Here is a 26,374-nt window from a genome sequence, read left to right as displayed (position 1 = left end):
ATCGTAGCATTGCGTTGCATATCATTTAGAATTTAGTGTCGGCGCCATTTACAATCATAGTGAAATGTCAAGTAAGGAAATAATCAATGTCAATGTCAGTAAACTTTGCGTCATCTGTCAAAGTAACTTGTCACACGAAATAATGGAATGTTGAAGTATAAATTAGTTTATTTGAATAATTTATTTATTTATTTTATTTATACACTTTATTTGTAAACCACAAATAGTAAAAAAAAAACAATGGACACAACAAAAATAAACTTAAAAGTAGGATACAAAGGGCGGCCTTATCGCTTAGTAGCGATCTCTTCCAGGCAACCTTAGGATTAGGAAAACCAAGGGAAACCGATTGGTCGGGTGTATTATTATTATTATATTCATACTTACGAACAATTACACACTAATACTTATCAAGATTACACACATAAAATATTAATAATAATAAATATAAAAAATAATAAACTAATATATACTAAAACATAAATAAATAAATAAATAAATATACTACGACAATACACACATCGCCACCTAGCCCCAAAGTAAGCGTAGCTTGTGTTATGGGTACTAAGATGACTGATGAATATTTTAATGAATTATATATACATAAATACTTAGAAAATACATATAAACACCCAGACACTGAAAAACACTTAATGCTCATCACACAAACATTTTCCAGTTGTGGGAATCGAACCCACGGCCTTGGACTCAGAAAGCAGGGTCGCAGAAACTGCGCCAGTCGGCCGTCATATATAGTAGTATGAGTTTTATTTTATATGTGTAATCTGGTTTATGTATTAGTCGTACGTATGTTTTAAACTCTCTGATATTGCTATAGTTTTATAATATATATGTGATAGCAGATTAAGGCTTTTTTATTTTTGTTAACGCCGCCTTTTGTATCACACTACTTTATGTTTTTGCTTTTCCTTTTGAAGTGCATATAGTGAAGGCAGCCGTGAAAACCTGAATGCAACTGACCAGCCGTAGATAAATGTAGGGGTGCTAACGAGGAGGCCTTAGTCCAGCAGAGGTCATTAATTGTCTGACGATGATGACCTTGATACTGCAAACCTCTCAACTAATTTGACAGATCTAAAAGTAGTGTCATCCCTATTTTTGATACAAAATACAGCACTTTTTTAAACCTGACGATTTAATTTAGAGAGTTATGTACGACAGAATTGTTAAAACTGTTCGCTGTATGAATAAATATAGGTATCTCTTATTAATTATTTATGGCCGCTTTCGTATGATTTGCGCATGCGTTGCTGGTGGTATTTTAGTTCAAGTAAATTTGTGAATTTAGGAAGATTGTGAATTACTTATTTTATGTAGTCTAGTATATTACACTGCAAGTTTATTTTTACTTGTAAAAATAATCATAATACCTAGTGGCGTTTTTGACCAGGGTATGCATAAGTAAGGAAGATGGCATAAAATTGAAAAATCCTTCCCCTTTATGAGTTATACAAAAAATTTTAGGGTATGCGTTGCTTTTGCGCATGTATGAAGTGCACGCCACTGATAATACCGCAATAGTCTCTACGATAAAAAACTGGAATTTTGAGCATACACCTCCGAAGTTTTTATTTTATCCTTCCATTCATCCATGCTTTTTAATGGTAATTTCTTTACTACTATTTATTTTAGCGGTGCAGCGGTTCACTTGCGTTAACTGTGAAGGAACCTGCATGCCTGATAATTCTCCATTATGTTATCAAAGGTGTGTGGAGTCCACCAATCCGCACTGGGCCAGCGTGGTGGACTACGGCCAGAACCCTTTCTCATGTAGGATGAGACCCGTGCCCTGTATTGGATCGGTAATGGGTTGGTATGATGATCATGATGATTTATTTATCTACTAATTTACTTGCTAACTGCAGGCACACCCACGCAATACTCCTCGGCACTTTCAAAAGGAAAGATAAAATCAACAGATAAATAGAGATGAAGTTCAAGCGCACGAGTAATAATACGCGCTGCTAACTACGACTAATTGTATCAGAAGCGGGATCAAAAGTGTTAAGTCAAGTTTCTGATACAATTATAGACCTAACTTTTGAGCTGTCAGCAAAGTTTGCATATTTATAGTGACGGAGTAAGCTTGTTTAAATTATGCGGGGCCCATAAATATCTCACCCGTCTCCCGTCATGCAATTTGCAGGCGAATATTCCATTGTTCTAAATCAACGACGAATTTGGGGATATTATCCAGTAGTTTCTACTAATATCAAATTTTCTCCGTAATAGCACTAAAATGCAATGTGATCAGACAAATCTTTCCGGTGTAATCTATTTTGCTTTCAAATTTTGTTTTCTCCTGAGGATTCTCCGTTACTGAGCTAAACCTGCTTAAAGAATGTGTATCAGGAGATCTGAGTGGTATATTTACAAAATAAATAATAGGGAATCCCCAAAAATCCCCCAGTGCCTGAACAGTGCGAGTTGCCAGTGATGACTTACGGATTTGAGACATGGTCGCTAACTATGGGCCTCATAAGAAGGCTCAAAGTCACTCAGCGGGCGATAGAGAGGGCTACGTTAGGAGTATCTCTACGTGATGAAATAAGAAATGAGGAGATGTTCACCACACAAACATTGTCCAGTTGTGGGAATCGAACCCACGGCCTTGGCTCAGAAAGCAGGGTCGCTGCCCACTCCGCCAATCGCCCGTCAATTGAAGAAATGAGGAGATCCGTAGAAGAACTAGAGTTACCGACATAGCGGAGCGAGTCGCGAAGCTGAAGTGGCAATGGGCAGGGCACATAGCTCGGTGAACCGATGGACATTGGGGTCTTAATGTGCTGGAATGGCGACCCCGCACCGGTAAACGAGAAGACATATGTCCAGCAGTGGACGTCAAGGTTGAGGTGATGATGATGAAATAATAGGAACTATATATATATATAGGATAGCTTAGTAATTAGGTCGCAACGTCACTTCCGTTAGGAATTGGCGTCTTTTTAAGCCATTAAAATATCACTTGCTCCAACGGTGAAGAAAAACACCGCGTGGAAACCTGCATACCTCACACCAGTTTTCACTTTTCTGAGTTATGTGCGTTTTTAATTTAAATATTATTTGTTTTTACGGTGAAGGTACCTGCATGCTTGAGAATTCTCCATTATGTTTTCAAAGGTGTGTGGGGTCCACCAATCCACGCTTGGCCAGCGTGGTGGACTACAGCCTAATCGCTTCTCATTCTGGAAGATACCCGTTTCTTGTAAGGCCGATGAGGGGTTTATAAGGATGACCTTAATATAAATACCTCTGTTTGTTTAATACTAGCTGTCCTGGCGGACTTCTTAAGACACATCATTTTTTTTTTTGTTGAATGTTATACTTATTATCTTATTCTTGTCTACGAGGAATCCAAAAAATCAAATATCATAAAAATTGGTCCAGCCGTTCTTGAGTTATAAATGGTGTAACTAACACAACTTTCTGTTATAATATATATATAGATTGGTATCATAAAATAATATCTTATATCTTTAAACGAGCAATTCTTGTATATATATATAAATATACAAGAATTGCTCGTTTAAAGATATAAGATCGGAATCGGCTCCAACGATTTTCATGAAATTTAGTATACAGGGGGTTTCGGGGGCGATAAATCGATCTAGCTAGGATTCATTTTTAGAAAATGTCATTTTATTTGTGTTTTCTGGTAATAACCTATTTGGTGCAACGAAGTTGCACGGGTCAGCTAGTGATTTTTTATTAATCGTAAGCTTATCCGTACTAAAATTATATTTTTAGTGCCTATATAATAATTTTAATGTATTTATTTTTCAGCCGCTCTGATTCTGAAACACCCACGTTCCAAAGGGTAAACTGGCAGATAATGATGTTGAGCGTTAATTAGTCTACCTTTTATACAATTTTATAATTAACAAATTGGTGGATAAACCTTATATAAATAGGATAAGTATCAAGATAGGCAGGAATTTTCTTGTTAATTTTTAATTAGTTATTTGAGAGGGTCCAGCAGATAAAAAATGAAAATAAAAGGAGAAATATAAACTTGTTACCTGACTAAAGCACTAGTTTTTTCGTTTGATACAGTAGGGGAGAGGATGGTATTTAAACCAAAAACTCGTTAAATTGGACCAGCCTCATATCTCGAAAAGTACAGTTTTAATTGTTTTTAAGGCTACATCGAACGATACGCATCTAAATTCATTGCATACCTGTGAAATAGAGCAATTTTTTTTTACTGCAAATCTAAAACAGTCACTTTTCTGAATTCACGTGAATTTTCACGTGACTCGTGAATGAATGAATGAATACACTTTTATTACACATCGAACAAAAAATTACAGAACACTAATCTGAATAACAACACAACAGTAGAATTGGGCTGCATTAACGCTACAAAGCGATCTCTTCCAGGCAAACAATGGCGTAGAAAACCCCAAATACAGAAAAGAGATAGGTATAGGCATAAATACAATATATAATATGTATATTACTATAATTAATTATTCCTTTTTTTGTATATATGCTCCTATTTTTTAATATATATAAATATATTATACATTGTATCACATACAAATAATATATGCTTAATCTATAAACTAATAATATATACTTTTTGAACTGTACCACCACCACACATAAACATAAGTGTAAAATTTAATACGAAGTATACAATTTGGCGGCCTTATAGGCCTTATTGCGATGCAATCAATCTTCAAGGCCACCGATGGCGTAAAACACATGAGTGGAGGGCTCATTAATCCACAGAACAACTACTCAAGTTTTACACTTAGTAAAGTTTTTTTTTTCTTTATGTTTATAGACGAGCGCTTGACTGCAAACACACCTGATGGTAAGCGATGATGCAGCCTTAGGTGGAGCACGCTTGCCTATTCACTGTTGATTTGAAGGTATAGGAACTGGGCAAAATGGAAGCTGGCAGAGCATTCCAGATCCTAGCGGAAAATAAAAAACCCTAACTCTTCCACACCACAGATTCACTCTGCAAATCGGTCTATGTAAATTTTGACGGGCCCACGAACACACAAACGCAATTAAGCGTCGCCGCCCGCAAAATTGTTTATGGTCCCCGCATAGATTTACAAATGCAAATAAACCTTTCCTAGTTTACCGCATTCTATTACTGCATTGAAGGTAGTGTGCCCCAGTTAATAAGCTTTATTTATGGTCCATTCCGAGGCATAGTAGTGAATACTTTAGTATGTTATACTACGGATCAGTTCTCATCGGAAACTGTTCGGTATTAGGTTTTAGGTTAAGTCAATGCTTTCCGCATAGATTTCCAAATAGTTGGATAATCCAAAAGTGCACGCCTCATAATCTCATTCATTACAATAAAATTGATATTATTTGCAAATAATAATTAAACTACATCTAACTATACCGTGAAAAGTAATAGGCTGCTTCATTCTATTCCTCAAAATACTGAAGTCTATAAAAAACTATCAACTCGATAAGTGAAGTATTTCGCTCGTTATCGTGACCACAAGGTACGGGATCCGCACATACAGACACGCGGACGTCCAAGACAGAACTTTTTTAAACATTTTTTTAATTAGTTTAAATAATAAAAATATCATGAGTGTTAAAAATAGTGTTTTTTCTCAACATTTGTCTATTTATATTCACTTATAAAAGCAATAAAGAATAAAAAACGTGACATTTTAAGTTGGAGAATCACTCGGTGTGCTTAAACTGACTGTAATACCCACCTCAACGCTTCGCTTATGAGGCGTGCAATAAACCTTTCCTAGTTTACCGACTCCCATAACTGCATTGAGGGTAGTAAGACCTAGTTAATAACCTTTATTAATGGTCTAATCCGTGGTATAGTAGTGAATACCTTAATATGTTATACTACGGATCATTTCTCGGAAATTGTTCGATATTAGGTTTTTGGGTTATGTTTATACGTTCTGCATTGATTTCCAAATGGACAAAACCAGTTGCCACACTCGTGGCAGCGGTGGGGCCTTAACCAGACGGCTGTAGTCAAAGCTATGGTTAACATCGACAGGTGTAGGTAACTAACAATAAATCTGACGAAACAAGCCGCTTAGTTGCAAGAAAAACAATTGTAAACAAACAGAAAACCTTTCTGAGACTGCGAGAAAAGGAAATTGAAACGGAAAACGGCCCGTAGCATACAAAATACTCATTATTTATGCTCAACATACCGTCTGTATTCTGTTTGGCTAACAAAAGAATTCCGGGAAACTTAACACTACAGTAAAGAGCAAACTTTTTCGTAAAGAACTAGAAACTGCAATTCACTTTTTTACGGTGCACCGTCCCGTTGTTGCAGTGTATTATTCTCTCTTAATAATGTCAGTGAGATCAGAGATCTCTTGAAATAAGGGCCTTCTCGTACATCGCAGTTTATACGCGCAGTGACAAACGCGCGTTTTATCACCGTAGATGTTCAAATCGTATATGACTGCCGGGACTAGTGGTTAGCATGTTTCGTATACATCTGTATTCTTACAGATAACGAACTGACGATATTTGGGTCGGTACGTAATTAAATAAGCCTCTGTGTTAATAATGTCAGTGATATCAGAGATCTCTTGAAATAAGGCCCTTTTCACACAGCGCAGTTTATACGCGCAGATGACAAACGATTCACAAACACGCGTTGTAGCACCGTATGTTTAAATCGTATATGCCTGCCGAGAGTAGAGATAAGAATGTTTTGTATACATCTGTATTCATACATATAACGAAGTGGTGAGATTTAGGTCGGGCCATAATTAAATAAGCCTTTGTGTTAAGAATTTTTAAGCCCGCTGTCGCGAATTTGGCGTTTATTATACACGTGCCTCGAAGAGCACGTTATGCCGTTTCGATGCTCTTTATTCTTATGAGAGAGGAGGCTTTTGCCCAGCAGTGGGATACTGAAATAAGGAAGGAAGATGAGGAAGATGTCCAAAAATTTGTAAAGTATCTAATAACTGATAGACCTTCGCGGAACATGCAAGGAAAACGTCCTACAAAGTTCGACGGCCTAGTGGCGCAGTGGGCAGCGACCCTGCTTTCCAAGGTCGTGGGTTCGATTCCCACAACTGGAAAATGTTTATGTGATGAACATGAATGTTTTTCAGAGTCTGGGTGTTTATCTGTATATTATAGGTATTTCATCACATCAACCGATAGACGTCCACTGCTGGACATAGGTCTTCTGTAGGGAGTTCCAAATTCCACGGTTCTGAGCCGCTTGGATCCAGTGGCTACCTACGACGCGCTTAATGTCGTCTGTCCACCTCGTTGGGGGTCGACCAACGCTGCGCTTACCAGTTCGGGGCTGCCATTCCAGCGCCTTGGGACCCCAACGTCCATCCTTTCTCCGAACTATGTGTCCGGCCGATTGCCACTTCATGTATAAGTATTTATGTGTATTATATTCATAAAAAATATTCATCAGCTATCTCAATACCCATAACACAAGCTACACTTACTTTGGGGCTAGATCGCGATGTGTGTATTGTCGTAGTATATTTATTTGTTATATATTTACAAAGTGCCACCCCTGGTCATCAACCTGAGGCGTATGTGTGAAGGATCTCATGTGCCTGTAGTAACACCGGCAACCAAGTTCTTCAGATCAGAATGTTGATGTTGAATTTATTAGGTATTTATTGGTGTAAATAAATTCCTAACCGAAACTAGGAACTTATAAATGCTTACCAGTTGTCTCAAATTGCTGGTTTCCGCTATCGATAACCGCAACGCGACCCCCTTCCCCACCCTCTGTAGTGGTTTACCCTCTCCGCATCGACATGTCCACACTCCAAACGTTAGTTTTCAACCCGGGTTATTTCATAGTTTAAACAATAGAACTCAGATTAAGGAATAGTAAACAGCTGTTAGCTTCGAGTTGGGGTGTTATAAATTTGGAAGTCATTTATTTATTTATTTAATAATTTAATTCAATTAATACGGTTAACACCAATTACACTAATTACGAGAGCAAAAAAAGAAAAAGAAAAATAATAACAAAAACAAAAAACTTAATTATAACAATTCAATTAACTTTAAAATAGTTTAACCTACAAGTAATTGACGACCTATTGGCGCAGTGTGCAGCGACCCTGCTTTCTGCGTCAAATGCCGTAGGTTCGATTCCCACAACTGGAAAATGTTTGTGTGTTTAAGAGGAATGTTTTTCAGTATCGGGGTGTTTTTATGTATTATTGATATTCCGGTTTCGGAGCGCTTCATTTTTGAATTTTAATTTTGTTTTTGAATTTGGTGTCGCGTACACACCGATTAGGGGTATGACTACCATAATCCCTAATAGGTTAGGCCCGCTACCATCTTAGAGATAGCAGTTGAGGGCTAATCTGTAGTAGAATTTAAAACCGTAATAAAAGCAGCAACGGATAGTTTAAAACATGCATAAACAAACGAAGCCATTTCGTTCATTTTATAGCAATGATTGTAGTGAAATAAAGCCGGTTTCTATTTTTTTTTTTATGATACTCTTTATCTGTACACCACTCAGAAAAACCATACGACAAAGAACAAACACTTCCAGAATGAAGCAGGATACAACCTTAGGATTAGGAACAATAAAAAGACAAACGAAAAGCTATTCAATAGCTAATTTAATTATTATTTTGCGCGGCAATTTAAACTGTTAAATAACCCACTCGTATTTATTTTATGGCAATCGAAATGTCCAGCACACCGCTTACACATACAATATCACGCGGGAATAACGTTAATTAATTGTACAAATTGGAATTCATAACGCGTAATGCGACAAAATGACATTAGCTGGGTCCACATCACGCGAGTGACGTGCACAATGCACAGCTGCTGGACTGGATTCCGACAACCTACTTAGCGCAGAGTTAGGGCTGTGGTTTCAAGTGGCAGGTCTTGGGTTCGTATGCCGGCCGGGCAATTTGGGAATTTACAATTTAAAACCTGACAGAGAAAGTCTGGTTCGGTGGGAGGCTACGGCCGTGGCTTAGTTACCAACATACTTACAAAGACGTGCCACCAAGCGATGTAGCATTATTGTACGATGTCGTGTAGAAAACGATTAGTGGTTAGCCCGTTAGCATCTTAGACTGATCCACTGACCATCTCTTACCAACAGGTGAGATTTCAGTCAAAGGCTAACTTGCAGTGAAATAAAAAAAACATCCTCTGCCTATTAATATGCGCCTGACGAACACTGGCATCTTCTCACATACGAGAGAGATATCTAAAATCCAAAAAGCAAAAGAAGAAGAACATATATCGAACTTAAAGACCCTCTACGCAACCTCTATGCTGCTCAAAACGAGCCGACTAATAAAATATATGGTCACCTGGTAATGATAGTAACCAGAGGATTAATTCTTCAAACCAGGGAGATAAACAAGGCCAACTTTGGACAATAAGTATTCAGAATTTTCCAATAAAGTCACTATTTGAAAAAACTAAGTGCAAATCAATCGATGCAGCTCCCTAATAAACCTAAAAGGCCTACTCATTCAAATCGTTTCCTCTCAACCAAATTTGAATCGGCAATTTGAGACACCAAACTCGTAAGTGCTTGCATGAAACTAATTAGTTCAACAACAAATTTACTATTAAGTTCAGCTTCGTGTTTCCAGTGCACCAAGCTAAAAGAAATTTCCTGTAGAGTTTACTCGCTTGATGTGGAACCTTCTATTCCGTATTGGTATTTACCGATAAACAATAATTTAACACAGCGAAATGTCATTCGTGCTGAAAATGTTTATTGTTCTGTAATATATTTCGAGTAAATATTAATTTAGTATAACTGTTAACACTTGTTACGTATAACTTATTTGTATAATACGAAACCAACTTGCATACGATTAATTTTCATGAAACATGACTGCAAAATGAAAAACTAGTATCATTTATGTTAAATTAATATTTATTTAATTTATAAAGCATTAATAAAGTGCTTGACATAGACATAATAGGGTATAGTCTTCCTAAATTAAATAAAAACCTAAAGGACCACTTCCTATCGCAATACTGTGGTATTGTTTAAGCTGAGTATTCTTTTTTCCTTTCCCATTTTTTGTAATAGTTTAGCTTGTTTTGTTCTTTAGTATATATTGTCAGCATTTAACATTTTTTTACAGTACTGGAAGTTTGCTCCAGATAAGGTGTATTTGAATAAAATTAAAACAATTACATAAAATGTGAAGTTCAGTTGTTTCTTAATTTGAAAATATTTCTTTTTAAATTAAATGACGTATAAACCAGCCTTATATGATACTGATATCAAACCTTTCTTTTGTCTTCCGCTAAATATATATAATTTAAGTATTTGTTTTTTTTTTGTAATTAATTCTAAAATGTATGTTTCTGTTCGCGGCACTAGATCCGGCTAGTGTATGTCATAGCTTTATGGATCTTACAGCTCATACTCTCTATGTCTCTCTCTCTAATCGTTTTTCTCTTTCTAACTGGAATTCTAGTTTCTTATTCGCAAGTTGTGGCAGTCTCTAAGTGGGTCTAGAATATTACATTATTATGTTTTTTCATTTTTTGTTTAGTTTTATAAAAGTTATTGTAACCTGTTGATTGTCCATTAAATAAATAAATAAATAAATAAATACAGAAGTCTATCAAACAGAAGTGAAGGTCTTAAGACTCATGTGCCTGTCATTACACTAGCACCCACGACCTTCAGACTGGAATACAGCATTGCAACAATTATGCTTAGCGACAGAAATAAACATTAATAATGACATAGTTATAGAGTAAATGAATGAATGAATGAATGAATATACTGTTATTGCACACCACAACGGCCTTATCGCTATCGCCTAATTGTATACGTTGTAATCTTTTTTCTGTATCTAAGGCAGTGGGTTCGATTTCCATTAGTGGAAAATGTTTGTGTGATTAACATAATTGTTTTTCAGTTTCTGGGTGTTATCTGTATGTTATAAGTAGTTATGTGTATTATATTCATTAAAATATTCATCAGCCATCTTAGTACCTATATAACAAGCTGCACTTACTTTGGGGCAAGATGGCGATGTCTGTATTGTCTTAGTATATCTATCATGTATATCTATAGCGATTCCTTCCAGGCAACCAATGGCGAAGAAAACAAATACAGAAAATATGTAGGTGGTGCATATTTAGGTACATTTACCCGTAGAGAAATAAATAGATAGATATATAAAACAATACTTGTAACTAAATAAAAAAAGAAACTACCAATATAAATATAATATATAAAAATGCTATTTTCTTAAATATATATAATAAATAACAAAGTAAATAAGTATAGTAGTATAGCATACTTTCAAATACGCGTTAGCGCAGCTGTTTTTAGTTAAAAATAGTTTCAACCATCATTTAATAAAATAAAAAAGGCCTTTACTTCTAAAACGTGTTATAAATATTTCAATACTTACATAAAAATTTTTAAACATTTACGTTTAAGTCGGGTCTACGGCGTAGGCCTCCCACAAGCCTTGTGTGCTGTCATGGCCATACCTTTGATGGAAAATATCTCGCCAGGTTTCATTATTAGGCATCCAATATTTATCCTTATCAGAAAGTTATTTATAATCAAGTCCATCTCATGTAAAACTTGCCTTCTCTACGCGTTATTTGTAATATATTTTGAATATAGAAAGTTAACAGAAAAAACATTTTAACTGCCAACTTGCTGTCCAAATGAAGTACATCTTCATACAAGATGACATCAAGAACGCGCAAGAGGAAACGAAGTTGCGAATTTCCCGACCGAGTTTTATTAAATTTAGTTTCTTGAACGCGGTTTCCTAAAGAACTGCACAAGTATTTTTAAAGCGCGATTTTCGCCACCCGGAATTCAAATTCCGGGGAAAGAGAGCAAACTTTCGAGCGAAAAAAGTAAAACGAAATTTTTCGAACCCACTAAAGAATGTAAGCTGCAAATGAACACGAAGTAAAGTTTTTTCTATGGTGGAATTCTCAGGACCAGCCCGGAATTAGGGAGTTTTCGCTTACCACGCATGTGCCTTTGCCGTGATGGTGACAGATAGGAATAAAGCTCTCACCGACCCCCGTCTTTCTACGGGTGTCGTACGAAGCGACTAAGGAAACGTACTCTGTGCTATAACTATCATCTTCTGCCCCAGCGTGGTGATTATGTGCAAACCCTTCCAAAGGGAGAGGCCTTTAAACTTGCAGTGGACTGTGATAGGCTTCTGATGATGATGATGATGATGACTCTAATGCGGGTTGACGATTCCGTATCATCACTAAGTATTAGTAGATCAACACCTACATAATCAGAGATTTATGTATAATAATTATAAAGCTAAAGAGTTTGTTTTTTGTTTTCCTGAAATCTGTAATCTCTGAAACTACAAAATTGTTTATTTTAATCGAATAGTCTAATTGTAAAGAGGATTGTAGGATATTTAACATCGAGCTTAGGACCCATAAGTGTCGAGCAAGAAAATAACAATATCAGTCAGACGCCTAACTAATCCAAATAGCACAAGCGGGCGGGCGTAAAAGAGTGGATGATAGATTGTAAGGGAAAATATTATTAACAGGTGTTAGTGCCAAAGACTAGGCACTATGGCTAAAATTACTCTTCGAGGAATAAGGGAAATTGAAGAACTAAATTCGATCACGCACTTATTGACCTGGATCACTACTTAACGATACTTACCATTCTTCAAACCTTAGAGAAAATGAATACAGAACTATGCAACGTTTGATCTCTGTAACTTCAATTTATTTAATTTGCATTTTCAGGTAATTTGCAGGTTATTTAACATCGCGCTAACCCTTAGGTGACTAGCAACAAAAGGAAATATATAAAAACGCCTAAACAATGTAAATAGCACGAGCGGGCGGGCGTAAAATAGTGGATAAAAGATTATACGGGAAACGATTATTATTACCGGGTGCTAATGACAATAGCCAGGTACGATCACCCATCCACTTATTACCTTGGATCACATTCCTCAAACCGTGAATACGAGAAGACTCTAAGAGAAAATTAATACAAAAATATGCAACGTTTCCCCCGTTTATTATTATTAATGCAAACATTAGCGTTCGTTCGGTATTGTTTTATAATTTGCCCGAAGTTCGTACCACACCCTCATAGCCAAAAATGGTTATGATTTTAATATATGAACTGAAACCGAGAGAGAATAATATTTTGGAATCCACTCGCTTGTGTATTGTGATACATTGTTGGCGTATCCATTGTATTTTCTACCTGCCATGCTTAAAATAGCTGTCCAAACACAAAAATGTTGGTGGACGGTGTTCGGTCGCCGATTTCGCGTTGTGGCATTTGGAAAGCTGATAAACATTACTTTCTTCAATTTATCATCAACTAATATTATATACTAATATTATATATAACTTTGGAATTTTAAAAATCCCACAGAAACAATTTATTTTCCCGGGATAAAATGTATCCTATGGCCGCCTGCAGGGTGCAGACTATTTATACATGGATACGGATAAAGAAGTCTGAGCAGATTTGTTTTTTTTTTTTTATTTACGCGAGATGTCGGTTGTTAACTAAACACATCTTTGTTAAATCTTAATTTTATTAAATTGTATTTATTACATTATAAAATTTGGTTTAAAACCAATTTATTAATTTAAAGTTACTAAATTGTGTCAAAATTATCGTCCAATCAGAGTTGAGGGTAGGCCTAGAGCGATATCGATTCGCCATCTTGACTGTCGTGTGGCTAACATGGAGTTATATTGTTCTGTGGGCTGACAAGCTGGCTTGTGTAACATGCATTTTTTGAATCGAGGTGGATCATTACTAGTTCTTTACTAATTTTTAGAATAGTGGAGTGAATTAGGAGTCGCGAACCCGCTGTTCTGTTTAGTAGCTCAATTCCATACAGTAACAGAATATTGTAACTGCAGAATTAAATTGTAGGAATCGGTATACATTGTTTCGATGATTTAATCCTAATGACCAATTTCTCACATTTCCCACTTTCACATTAATAATTTTATTATGGATATGTTGAAATCTGTCCCGAATCCCGAACCTGAAGTTGGCAAAGCAAAAATATCAGAAACCACTTTAACGTAAATGAAAATAATAAAATAAATTCCATATTTAGCACATCTTTATGATCCTTTAATAATACTAATATTTGTGAATTATTAAATAATGAAGCGATGATAGCCCAGTGTGTAGGAGCTCTACTTTACTTTCGGGGGGGCCGAGTTCGAATCCCAGCACGCACTTCTAACTTTTCTAAGTTATGTGCGTTTAAGTAATTAAAATATGACTTGCTTCAACGGTGCAGGAAAACATCGTGAGAAAACCTGCATGCCTGAGAGTTCTCCATAATGTTCTCAAAGGTGTGTGGAGTACACCAATTGTAGGAGGAGACCCGTGTGGTAATAGGTTGATATGTTGATGATGATTACGAAACGATTCCAAAACAAAAGGAATCTTTTTTGAAGTTATACTTCTTTTGGCGCGTTAGGAAAAAATTATGAGAGTAAATTTTTTCGATACGCGCGCACGCCGTCACAAAAAATCGACACCCTGAAGTTAACTTTAAGGTTTGACAGTGTACACTTTCAATTGCCAAAGTCTGCGGGCTCACTCTGGTGATTTAATTGTTTCAATTGTCCAAAACTCTCAAATTTTAATGTTCAGTGAAACTTGGTTGCCCGATTATGTGTCTATTAATATTCCAAATTTAATTATGTTTATTATGTCCATTTCCTTACCGTCTAGATAATGCGTTATAATAAAACTTTATATGTATTAAATACCCATTTTCAATTGTTAGTGTCGTTTTTTTCTGCAAACATAAATAAATGTATGTACTATCAAGTGGGGTAGGACTTCGACTTCACTTTAGGGGGGCCGAGTTCGTATCCCAGCGCGCACCTCTAACTTTTACAAGTGCATTTTAAGTAATTAAAATATCACTAGCTTCAACGGTGGAGGAAAACATCGTTAGGAAACCTGCATGCCTGAGAGTTCTCCATAATGTTCTCAAAGGTGTGTGGAGTCCACCAACCCGTACTGGGCCAGCTTGATGGGCTACGGCCGCAGCCTCTTCTCATTGTGGGAGGAGACCCGTGCCGTTGGTTGGCTGATATGTTGATGAATATAATTCCTGAACCTTTTTTTATATACATATTTTTTTTCCTTTATATGTAAAGAACGCAACCTTTGGTGCGTATATCTGACTAGTAAAAGGCGGTTCTTATTTAATAAAAACACTACCCTAGTAAAGGAAAAACAATATCGCATTCCCTTTCATTTCCAATTTTGACATACCCCAAATATTTACCAACATACAATGCTTCATCTTGCGATATAGACGTAAGTATTACCCTCGGGCCTCCATATTCCCTGCCTCTAAAAGCGTCACATTCGGAAAATAAACCCTAGACTTCGTAATTCGTAGTCGCTACTGGTTTAGTTCTGTAGGTCTGGTCTTTGACCTTGGCTAGTTACCACCCTACCAATAAAGACGTGCCGCTAAGCGATTTAGTGTTGCGGTGCGATGTCGCGTTAACACCTATTAGGGGTATGACTAGGTACCATACTCCCTTACAGGTTAGCCCGCGCCTTTTTTAGACTGCATCATCACTTACAACCAGGGGAGATTGCAGTCAAGGGCTAACTTGTAGTGGAATAAAAAAAAACCAGGAGAATCTGTGGGGTGTAATTTAGAATTTCTTCAATTCTTATACTCCACACCAAACAGATCTTCGGCAATGTACCATCTGCGCACGTTTCGCTCAGAAACCTGAGCATCCTTAGGAAATATCCTTACAATAAATAATTGTTGTGTAATGAATAGCTGTTACTTAACACAGGTACAGATATAAATCCCAGAACTACGTTGAGCAAGCTAAACGCGAGCCCAATGAGGTCGTTGTATGAAAGGGTAACAATGGAATGTGATTTAGCTTGCGCATTATATTGGAGTACCATTCAAGATGTTGAAAGCTACTGTTTATTTACGGATGGAAAACGTTTACGTTTACTTTAATGTTAGTATTGCATACGAGTTTTGGCAAGGTATTACAAGGTATTTTTGTTTACAGCAACAACATGTTCTTAGCGAGGGAATTGTTCAAGTGAAACGTCTTTAGAGTCGTTGTGTTTTGAAACTTGATTAAATGAAAATGCGTATATAAAGAAACAAACACATAAATGTTTAGGAGAGAATGAGATATACATTCCACTCTTTATTCACTTTTTGAAGTTAACAAGAAAGCTGAATATATGTTAAACAATGTGTCATAGAATTACGAAATAATATTGATGTATGCATAAGTATATTTCATAACGAATCATCCTAAAAATATTAAATCGAAAAAAGCATATACCTACCTACGCTACGCGTCGTATCTTATAAAGTGACATGTGTCACATGGTTTTTATTTTGCATGTGATGTTAGTTCTGTATCGGATTTCTTTCAGTAAAATCAGTGGTTTACTTAAAAACTACTACGTTTTCGGTTTCACAGATAAGTCTAAGAGACAGTACATAATGTACCTCTAAAGCCTGTGGCGTATTATTTCGGTTTCCATTTACACGTTGTATATGTAATTTAATATTTTACATTCAAATATGAAATATTTTTTAAGCTTGGTAAAATGAAATGAACGTGACATTTATGGAATAAATTTCAAATTCTAATTCAAATATTCGTCAAATATTCTCTCCCCTGCCGGGAATCGAATCTGTGTTCTCCAGCTTAAAACCACAACGCTGATGAACGCGGATGTTGACGAAATGTCTGTACCATGCCCTCAGTTAAAAAGTCTTATCTTTGCACCCGGCCGACTGAAAGCACGAAGGTACTAAAATAGGTTGATCTTGGAATACAGGAGTGATAGGTAGTGTCTTCCTTATTAATATTACTTAATATTAACAAATGAAACCCCATCACATTACTCGAGCACAAGGGCATAATAAATTTCAATTAGCCATAATGGCTAACAACCTCCGGTATGAGATGGCACTAGAAGAACAAAATAATATAACTGCATGGAACAAAACAATAACCAAATTTGACGGCCGATTGGCGCAGTTTGCAGCGTTCCTGCTTTCTGAGCCCAAGGCCGTGGGTTCGATTCCCACTACTGGAAAATGTTTATGTCATGAGCGTGAGCATTTTTCAGTGTCTGGGTGTTTCTATGCATATTCTAAGTATTTATATATATTAGTCATAAAAATATTCATCAGTCATCTTAGTTTCCATAAAACAAGCTAAAGCTTTGGTGCTAGATGGCGGTGTTTGTATTGTCGTAAACAAAAAATAATATACATATAATACGTTACCAAGGGTGACCAATTTCACGGGTGATTTCTGGCACTGACGCGTCTTATGTAATGTTATGTCAATATACCGAGGTTGTTTGTCGTATGCCTGTTTAGAGTAGTACGCGGCAGCGTCTTGAGCTCGTGTTTTGAGACCTGCTGCTGCCATTAGGTTCCTTTGATTCACTAGTGTGTAGCTAGTGCCATAATCGTCATCATCATATCAATCATTGAGGATGTTATATGTTATCTATATAGGTATTTATGCTATATATTTTATCTTATATCTTTAAACGAGCAATTCTTGTATATACATTTATATATAATTGGAATCTCGGAATCGGCTCCAACAATTTTCATGAAATTTAGTATACAGGGGGTTTCGGGGGCGATAAATCGATATAGCTAGGATTCATTTTTAGAAAATGGCATTTTATTCGTGTTTTATCGATAAATATGTACGTGTATCTAATGGTATATATATAGATATAATTAGAGTCTCAGAATCGGCTCCAATGATTTTCATGAACTTTAGTATACAGGGGGTTTCGGGGGCGATAAATTGATCAAGCCCGGATTCATTTATATTGGACATACGACTTTTTTTTTAAGTCGACTCATTCGCGGACGAAGTCTGCGCGGTCCGCTAGTAATAGTAAAGTAACTAGTTTGTATTTATATGTAATATATTTATATATATGTTATAATTATATTTATATATATATATTTTATTTATATATTTGTATAATTTTAAATCTTATTTATTGCACCACCTACCTCTTTTCTATGTTTTTTCCTTTTACGCCATTGGTTGCCTGGAAGAAATCGCTATGTTGCGATAAGGCCACCAAATTGTACTGATATGTATTTATATCTCTGTAACTACTTTTTTTTCTTTGGTGTACAATAAAAGTGTATTCATTCATTCATTCATTCATTCAACCCATTACCGGCCCACTACAGGGCACGGGTCTCCTCCCATACTGAGAAGGGATTAAGGCCGTGGTCCACCACGCTGGCCCAGTGCAGATTGGTGCGAACTGGGCAATGTTTATGAGATGAAAATAAATGTTTTTCGGTGTCTGGGTGTTTATCGATCTATATATATATAAATGTTATGTTGGTTTGTTTACGCTTCAAGCAGCTTATCGAGCTGAAATTTTAGCATGATACGCATCAAGGATTGTTTTTATCTATTTTTCTCAACCAATCAATCACAATGTGCCACAGCGAAGCGTGGCAGGGTACAGCTAGTATATTATAAGTATTTAAGTAGGTATATTATTTAGTCGGCCGATTGGTGCATATTAGATGTATTTCTTTTTAACTTGGAACTACTAGTACGATTGAAGAAATCTTTGCTTTAGGAAGCTGATTTGTTGAGGTAGTTAGCGTATGTATTAGTACACTGTCCCGTAGTCCCTAGTCCCCTAGTCCCTCTACGGGACAGTGTACTAATACATACGTTAATACATACGTTAATTATCGTTTCACGCATGTGAAACCGAAAGGCTCAAGAATATTAATACTCTGCGGTTTTGCGTTTCATAGCGATCGCTGTTGCTCGATCACTATGAACAGACTCTAAATTCCCGGTCTAAAAATAGCGTGGAAAATAAATAATATCAACCAATTGAGTCTCAGAACTTTACCGCATTTTCCGATCCAATAACTGTTCAGACGTCAACCTAACGTGTAAGTTCTAAAGTTAACATTTTTCAGTATCGGAAGCATATTCGAATTTCCGCATATAGTTGGAGAATTGGAATTTCAAATTCAGGTTAAATGAAAATTCAATTCTTAAGGCAACTGAAAGTCATTTATAAAATATTTGTGTGCGTACTTATGTACAAGCTTAAGACGTTTTCTTCCGGCTTTTTTCCATAGTATCTGCCTTCCAAACCATTATAGATTCACTAACAAACAGATAGACTTGACGTATCTAAAGATCTTCTACTTAGTTCTGAGACCTTCTGGTAAAAACTGAATTTTGAATTTAATTCGGCCGCATAATATGCAGTTTAACATTCGAAAAACTCACTCTAATTACACGCCAACATAAGTAACGCATCAACAAATTTTTTCAAACATATTTTATGATGGAACTGACAATGGCGCAATTTTTTCTCTGTCAATTACGGTAGGTAGTGCTTACATGGCTGTATGAAATTATCGCTACATTTGTCTTGCAATTTATCATAAAAAATAATATTTAAAAAAAAAATATAATAATAATATAATCTGTTGTATATGTTAATAGAATTTATTACGTTTTATACATAAGCTAGTAAAACATCACAAAACTTTTCAAATCGAATTTATAAATCCTTTGGTACTATATTTTTAGGTGAAGTAAAAAGAAACATCAAAGTAGACCTTCGTTTTAATATTTTTTGTAGCAGCGAAAAGCAAGGTGTCTCGCAAAACTGAGTACCTACTGAAACATCAGTCTTTTGTTCCCTAAGTCTAACTGCTCTATCCTACAGACTCATGCCATCCGTGCCTTTTAAAATATAGGCGTATTAAAATTCAAAAACCAAAACTACTACTTTTTTTGACATAAATGCATTACGAGTATATAAAAAAAGGTTCTTCTCGGTTCTACTAATCGAGATTCCCTCGATGACTAGCAGGGTAGCAGCAGCTGACCGAGGCCGGTTGCTGGGCACACTGCGTAAACTCAACTCCCCTGCGGTCACGTGACCGATATAAATAGAGTGATTTATTTATTTTTAAATAGTATATTTTAGGTTATATTTAAATAAATAAAATAAAATACTTGTTTTATATGAAAAAATCAAAATGCATTTATTTTAAGTAGACCTACTTTGTAAGCACTTCTGAAACGCAAAGGCAGTCTGTTTGCTGTGACTTAACCACTAGTTCGGAAGGCATATTCTACCGAGAAGACCGGGAAGAAACTCAGTACATTGCTCTTTTTCAACATCATTTTACAGTCTACAATCTTTCGTATTTTTTATCTTGTGAGAGATGATAACTGTCTAGCCTGCTTGGTATTATAACAACGATTTATTAAATGTGTGTTCAGCAGACACACAGTCAGTGTTTAGACATGCATTAACAACAATAACAATAATAAATAAACAAATATACTACGATATTACAGACATCGCCACCTAGCCCCAAAGTAAGCGTAGCTTGTGTTATGGGTATTAAGATAGCTGATGAATATCTCTATGAATATAACACACAAAGATACTTATAAATATACAGATAAACACCCAGACACTGGAAATCATTCATGTTCATCACACAAAAATTTTCCAGTCCGAACCCACGGCCACGACTCAGAAAGCAGGTTAGCTGCCCACTTCGCCAGTCGGCCGTCGCCAGTAGGTACAAAATGACTTTTATAAAAGCATAGACTCAATCCCAAAAATGACTTCTGCACTTTTTGCAAACGATATGCATATGTCACTAACTTATGTCCACTTCGAGTAAGGCGGTTGTTTATATCCCGTTTTCATTTAGAGTAACTGTAGAGTCTTCATCAAAATATGAACCAATGTACTCAAGGTTACCAATAATTTAAATTCCCTTAACTGCAGACACAGTAAAAGTGTAAACTGACGATGCAATCTCAGAGGCCCAACCAGTTTCTACGCCGCGTGGTACTGGAACGCAAAATTCAGGGCGGCACCTGTTTATTGGTGGAGTGGTCCCTAGCCACAGTCAGACTAAAACAATTTCTGATAACTGACATTCCTGAACCAATGCACCTTGCAATTTTATTTATTATTATGGACACGATGCTGATATCAGGTTGAGGTCATTATGATCGTAGTAAATATTTCTAACCACTAAACTAGCAGCACAGCTAACTGGCCTTTAACTAGTCGAATTCACAGCCGATAATTCCTGTGAGTTTCAGTCATGGTAAATATTTCAATATCACGTGTGACGTCATTTCAAACACTCAAATGCCAAATGAGACGTGACTCGGCTACGGTAGTACGGACGAGGCCTATTAAAATGTAGATGAGATCATCTACTACGGTCTACGTACAAGCTACGCGTGAATCATAGTGATGACGTCATTGGACACGCGTAGCCTGTTCGGAGCCTGCTCGAATATGCTATCCTCGTAGCTCAACGTTAACCTCAAGGTATACGTTGGCGTTGCTGTTAACAATGCTGCCCTAGTATAATATTCGCACGCTCGTGCAACACTATAACTTTGAAGTAAAATGGACATAAAAAACTTGTATTGGAGTACCAAATTGCGTACAACTGATTTTATTTTTCGAATCTTCCGCCAACGGCGCTTACTGTACAAGTGTAGGTGAATTTGAACTTGGAAAACAAGGCTGATATGTTCCATTTTATTTCGCGGATAACGGTAATCGAAAATAACTACAACTGCGGTTAGTACCACTAACTTGTTGATTATGATCCTTAAAGCCCGTTTAACCTTGTGGAGCGGCGTTTATGGCTTAAGCAATTAAATCCTGTCAGCAATAGCATAAAACTATGCCCAGTTCTGAGACAAAGATAAATTTCGACAGTTTAAATCCCTCTCATTATTTGGCACTGGCCCCTAAGATGCGGGATTTCCTAGTTTAGGGGTCAGGATTCCAAAGATTTATTGTACTGAGTTTGTCTAATAAATATTTTTTATTTCTATTTTTAAAAACACGCAAGACTATGCGCTTGGTGTAGACCTGGCTAATTCTAAGGAAGGCGGATTTTAATATCCACATATTTCACGAGGAAAATAAATAAACCGGAAAAATACTTCCTTGCAACATAATAAATTCTCCTTATAGCCATTATAGCTTAAGGCTCGGGTGATGTTGGCCTAAGTATACTTTTAAAAATAATTTCACGAGTAAAAATGAAATTACCATAAATAACTCTTGCAGTCATACTTAAGACTAATATACAGTTTATCCACCGTTCTGACGATTTGAACTGTGTTACATTCCTTGAAACGCGCAACTATAGCGGAATTTAATGTATCACTAACGCCATCTGTTAGCAGCAATTCTGTCCGAATTAGGTTACTTCCTATGCTTAAGTAAGACCTTCCTAAAATTCTGCAGTATAGTACTTTAGAAGTCTTGTATAAAATTAGAAAAAAAATTATTTTAAAAGGGTTAAATGTGTGTTACAAGTTTAAATCCTTAGATATTATCAGCTACGCACAGCGGCTAAAACATTGACGTTTTCTATCCCAATAAATATTATATCCCAATAAATACTACGATGACTGCTCCTTCAAAATTCTATTACTGAATATCGAGACGCCATCCTTATGTGGTAAACATCCAATTATCTCGACCAGGGAGGACGAGTTGATTGAATGTTGTGTTGATGAGTGCTGTGATCTTATAAATGGGAGGTTTGATCCCGGGCAGGGACAGTTTGGGATTTTGTAATTTCAGAATTTTTTCTAGTCTCTATTTTTTCACTGCAGCTGGTGGCTAGTGACATAAAATATTTCATCCAATTAAACTAAGTTAAGTATTTTTATATACTTTTATAAAGAGATTGTTACATTACTTATATTCATGTTATAAATAAATAAATAAATATACTGAGACAATACACACATCGTCATCTAGCCCCAAAGAAAGCGTAACTTGTGTTATGGGTACTATGATGACTGATGACTATTTTTATGAATAACATACACAAATACTTATAATATACAGATAAACTCCCATACACTCAAAAACATTCCTGTTCATCACACAATTTTCAGTTTTGGGAATCGAACCCACGACCTTGGACTCAGAAAGCAGGGTTGCTCTGTGCCAGTCGGCCGTCCAAGTTGATTTTATACTCTTTCATTCTCCTATTATAGATAATATTATAGACAATAGGAAGAAGAAAAATAAAAGGATGTACTCACACAGAAGCGGGATTGATGTGGAAGCATCCGACCTTCACCGACACCAGCTGTGGGGGATTCCGATCAGAAGGCGTGGTGCAATGCGACCAATTGTCCACTTTCAGCGCGTGTGACGTCATCGTTGTACTGTCAAAGAAAACAAATTATATACTGATATATTCTTGCGAAGTCGCTATATATCTTCGACGATTACGATAGGCAGTCACATGTAGGGCAGGATAAGACTGGGGTGTGTTTGAGATGCCAGATAATGAAATAGCGACCGCCATTTCTGTGTTCATTTAAAATAGTTTTTTTTATTTCACTTTTATTTTCTGCTAACAGATGGCGTAAGTGGTACTCGCAAGTCGCAACGTAATCATTAAGACAAACTAAAATTGATGAATAATATGTTAACCAAATTTTTAAAGAAACTAATAGATATTCCCGGATAATTTTAAGCACGTATTTTGTTAGTAGGCTTATACTATTACTAGCCGTAGCCCGCGACTTCATCCGAAATGTTTCCTTTTTTTTTAAACTCTCGCAAAAACCGTTACTTTTTCCGGGATATAAAGAATTCCATGTCCATCTCCAGGGTAAGCGCTATATTATTCCAAATTTCAAGATCGACGCAGTGAGCCGAACGTAGGTAACAAACAAACAAATAAACAGACATATTTATGTTTTTGTAATATTGGCATGGTTGGTTATATTGTATTATATGTAAAGAGTTGATGGGTAGAATAAAAAAGTGATGACGAATGGTGGCGATGATTTCAGCCTCCGTTTGGGTACCGAGTTTGATTCCGGCACGCGGCTTTACCTTTTCGGGGTTAAGTATGTGCGTTCTAAAATGTCTCTTACTTTCACGGTAAAGGATAAAATTGTGAGCAAACTGCAAGCCTGCGAGTTTTCCATAATGTTCTTTTTGTTTTCCATAAAGAGACTACAATTCAGCACTTGGCTTATCAAGGTATTTCAGTTAAAATGTCACAGTTTTGACGTTACGTACATCTCCTGAGGATGCTCCGGTTTTGGAGTAAAACGTGCGTAGAGGGTACATTGCCGAAGATCTGCTGGGTGTGGAATATAAAGATTGAAGAAATTATAAATAACACCATTCAGATTCTCTGACTTTTCGCGGAGTATAGCACTTAACCTTTATTTTCATCATATATCACGGAATTCCGCAAAGTAACGTCTGCGTCTATCTAACATTTAATTTGATAAAGTTTAGGAGGACCGAAGTTACTAAGGTAGCCCAAGCCATCAGAAAGTAATGCGGGCCATGCTTGTCGATGGCCGTTGGACCAGAAAATCCTTTAGTCCTCGATCAAGCAAAAGTATCTCCAGCACGATTGACCGAAGACATAAAAAGAGTGACGAGGATTGGGCGGATGGGAAAGGCTAAGGACTGGGTGTGGTGGCGGTTCATGGGACATTCGATAAATTATATAATTAAATGAATTCTGTATCTTATATATTAAATGTAACATTAATATAAGCCCCCGACTTTCAATATTGTGTAAATTATTCTACTAGTCAAGTCCTTTCATTTGATATCCATATCCAACGAGTTATAAAAAACAAATTTTAGTCCGCCATTTTGTGGTAGTTGCCACCTTGAACTGATTTTCATCAAATAGTTAAGAACACTTTCGACTAATTCACCTTTCAAACAAAAAAAACTAAATCAAAATTGGTTCATAAGTTCGGGAGCTACGATGCCACAGACACACACTTATAAACACGACTCGGCACTTTAATTGAAGTCGCGTTCTGATGTGATTTTGTGATCCCGGTTCATATTTTTTTAGTATGCTACAAAAAGTTTTGAATTTAAAATTATAAAATAAGTATTGTGAAATATTTATTACTTGTTTGTACATTATGCGGGGGTAAGCAGCCAAGATTTAAACACATTAAACTATTTGTTTTAATCCACACCGAAGTTTCTGGCCACCGTCCAAAAACAAAACAAGCGAGTGCCAAACTTAGGACTATTAATGAATATAAGTTTTGCGTGTGGTTGAATTTTTACCAATTAATTAACCCTGTAAATTAACTAATAAGGTTTAAATTGAATTGGTTAAATTGTTGTTTAATGAGTTGAATTATTCAAATAAAAGTTATGTATTAAAATAAATGTGCCTAACATATATTTTTAGTTTATTTATTTCACTACAAGTTAGCCCTTACTGCAATCTCACCTGGCTAGCATGGGCAGGAGACATTTATATTCCCGGGGAAAGATTAAAAATTTGACGGCCGAATGGCGCAGTGGGCAGCGACCCTGCTTTCTGAGTCCTTGGCCGTGGGTTCGATTCCCACAACTGGAAAATGTTTGTGTGATGAACATGATTGTTTTTTAGTTTCTGGGTGTTTATCTGTATATTATAAGTATTTATGTGTATTATATTCATAAAAATATTCAACAGCTATCTTAGTACCCATAACACAAGCTACGCTTACTTTGGGGCTAGATGGCGGTGTGTGTATTGTCGTAGTATAATTATTTATTTTAAAAATGTATAGCTCCCGCAGCTTTATCAACTCTCAGAGCACTAGTGCACAAGTGGAAATAATATCCAAATAACAAATATGTAATAACGAACGGGGGTAAACTTCTTCTTTTCCACGTTCCCGTGCTTTATCAGGTGTATCCCTTGTTAAGGCATATAATCGGGGGATATAATGTATGTCTCCTGCCAGTGCTAGCCCTGCTGGTGGTAAGAGATGATGCAGTCTAAAATGGTAGTAGGCTTACCTGTTGATATGACACCTCAATCGGTATCAAGCGGACTTGACCAGAACGCCAATGTGCCCGTAATTACACTGGTAACCAGGCCTTTTATTCTGGAACACAGCTATGTTGCTTTACTTCAGACATAATGATGGTGGAAGTACTGCCCAGGACGAGCTTTGCCACAATAAGCTCTAGTATTTGGTACTATAAACTGTTATAAATTTAACGCTCGTTTACCACACGATATTTTTCAGTATGTTTTTCAGGGAACAGGTTAATAAACTCACTTCAGTTTACTACCTTGTTTTCCTCTCCTTAAATATGGGAAGTTGTGATAAACAGGTCGATAAAGTATAGTATCACTATAGTACACTATATTAATATCATGTCTTTTATAATGTTTAATGTCATCTTTCATTAATTTGTCTTAAAGTTATCCATAAATTATGTTGTTCTATCTAGATAGTGTAAGTGTATGAACGCTTAAATTAATAA

The 26,374-nt window shown here is 36.3% G+C and overlaps 1 protein-coding gene across 1 annotated transcript in view; it reads right to left on the bottom strand.

Moving 5' to 3' along the window:
- Positions 1-26,374, bottom strand: part of LOC120628847 (receptor-type guanylate cyclase gcy-4-like) — a 131,589-nt gene that overhangs the window by 65,998 nt on the left and 39,217 nt on the right. The window contains exon 2 of the mRNA XM_039897485.1: positions 23,152-23,277. Coding sequence (XP_039753419.1) covers positions 23,152-23,270 — 119 coding nt within the window. The 5' untranslated portion in view covers positions 23,271-23,277. The remainder of the gene's footprint in view (positions 1-23,151; positions 23,278-26,374) is intronic.

This window comes from Pararge aegeria, chromosome 13 (genome assembly GCF_905163445.1).
Source record: "Pararge aegeria chromosome 13, ilParAegt1.1, whole genome shotgun sequence".
In the NCBI taxonomy this organism is placed as follows: domain Eukaryota; kingdom Metazoa; phylum Arthropoda; class Insecta; order Lepidoptera; family Nymphalidae; genus Pararge; species Pararge aegeria.
This window is presented reverse-complemented; position numbering and strand designations above follow the sequence as displayed.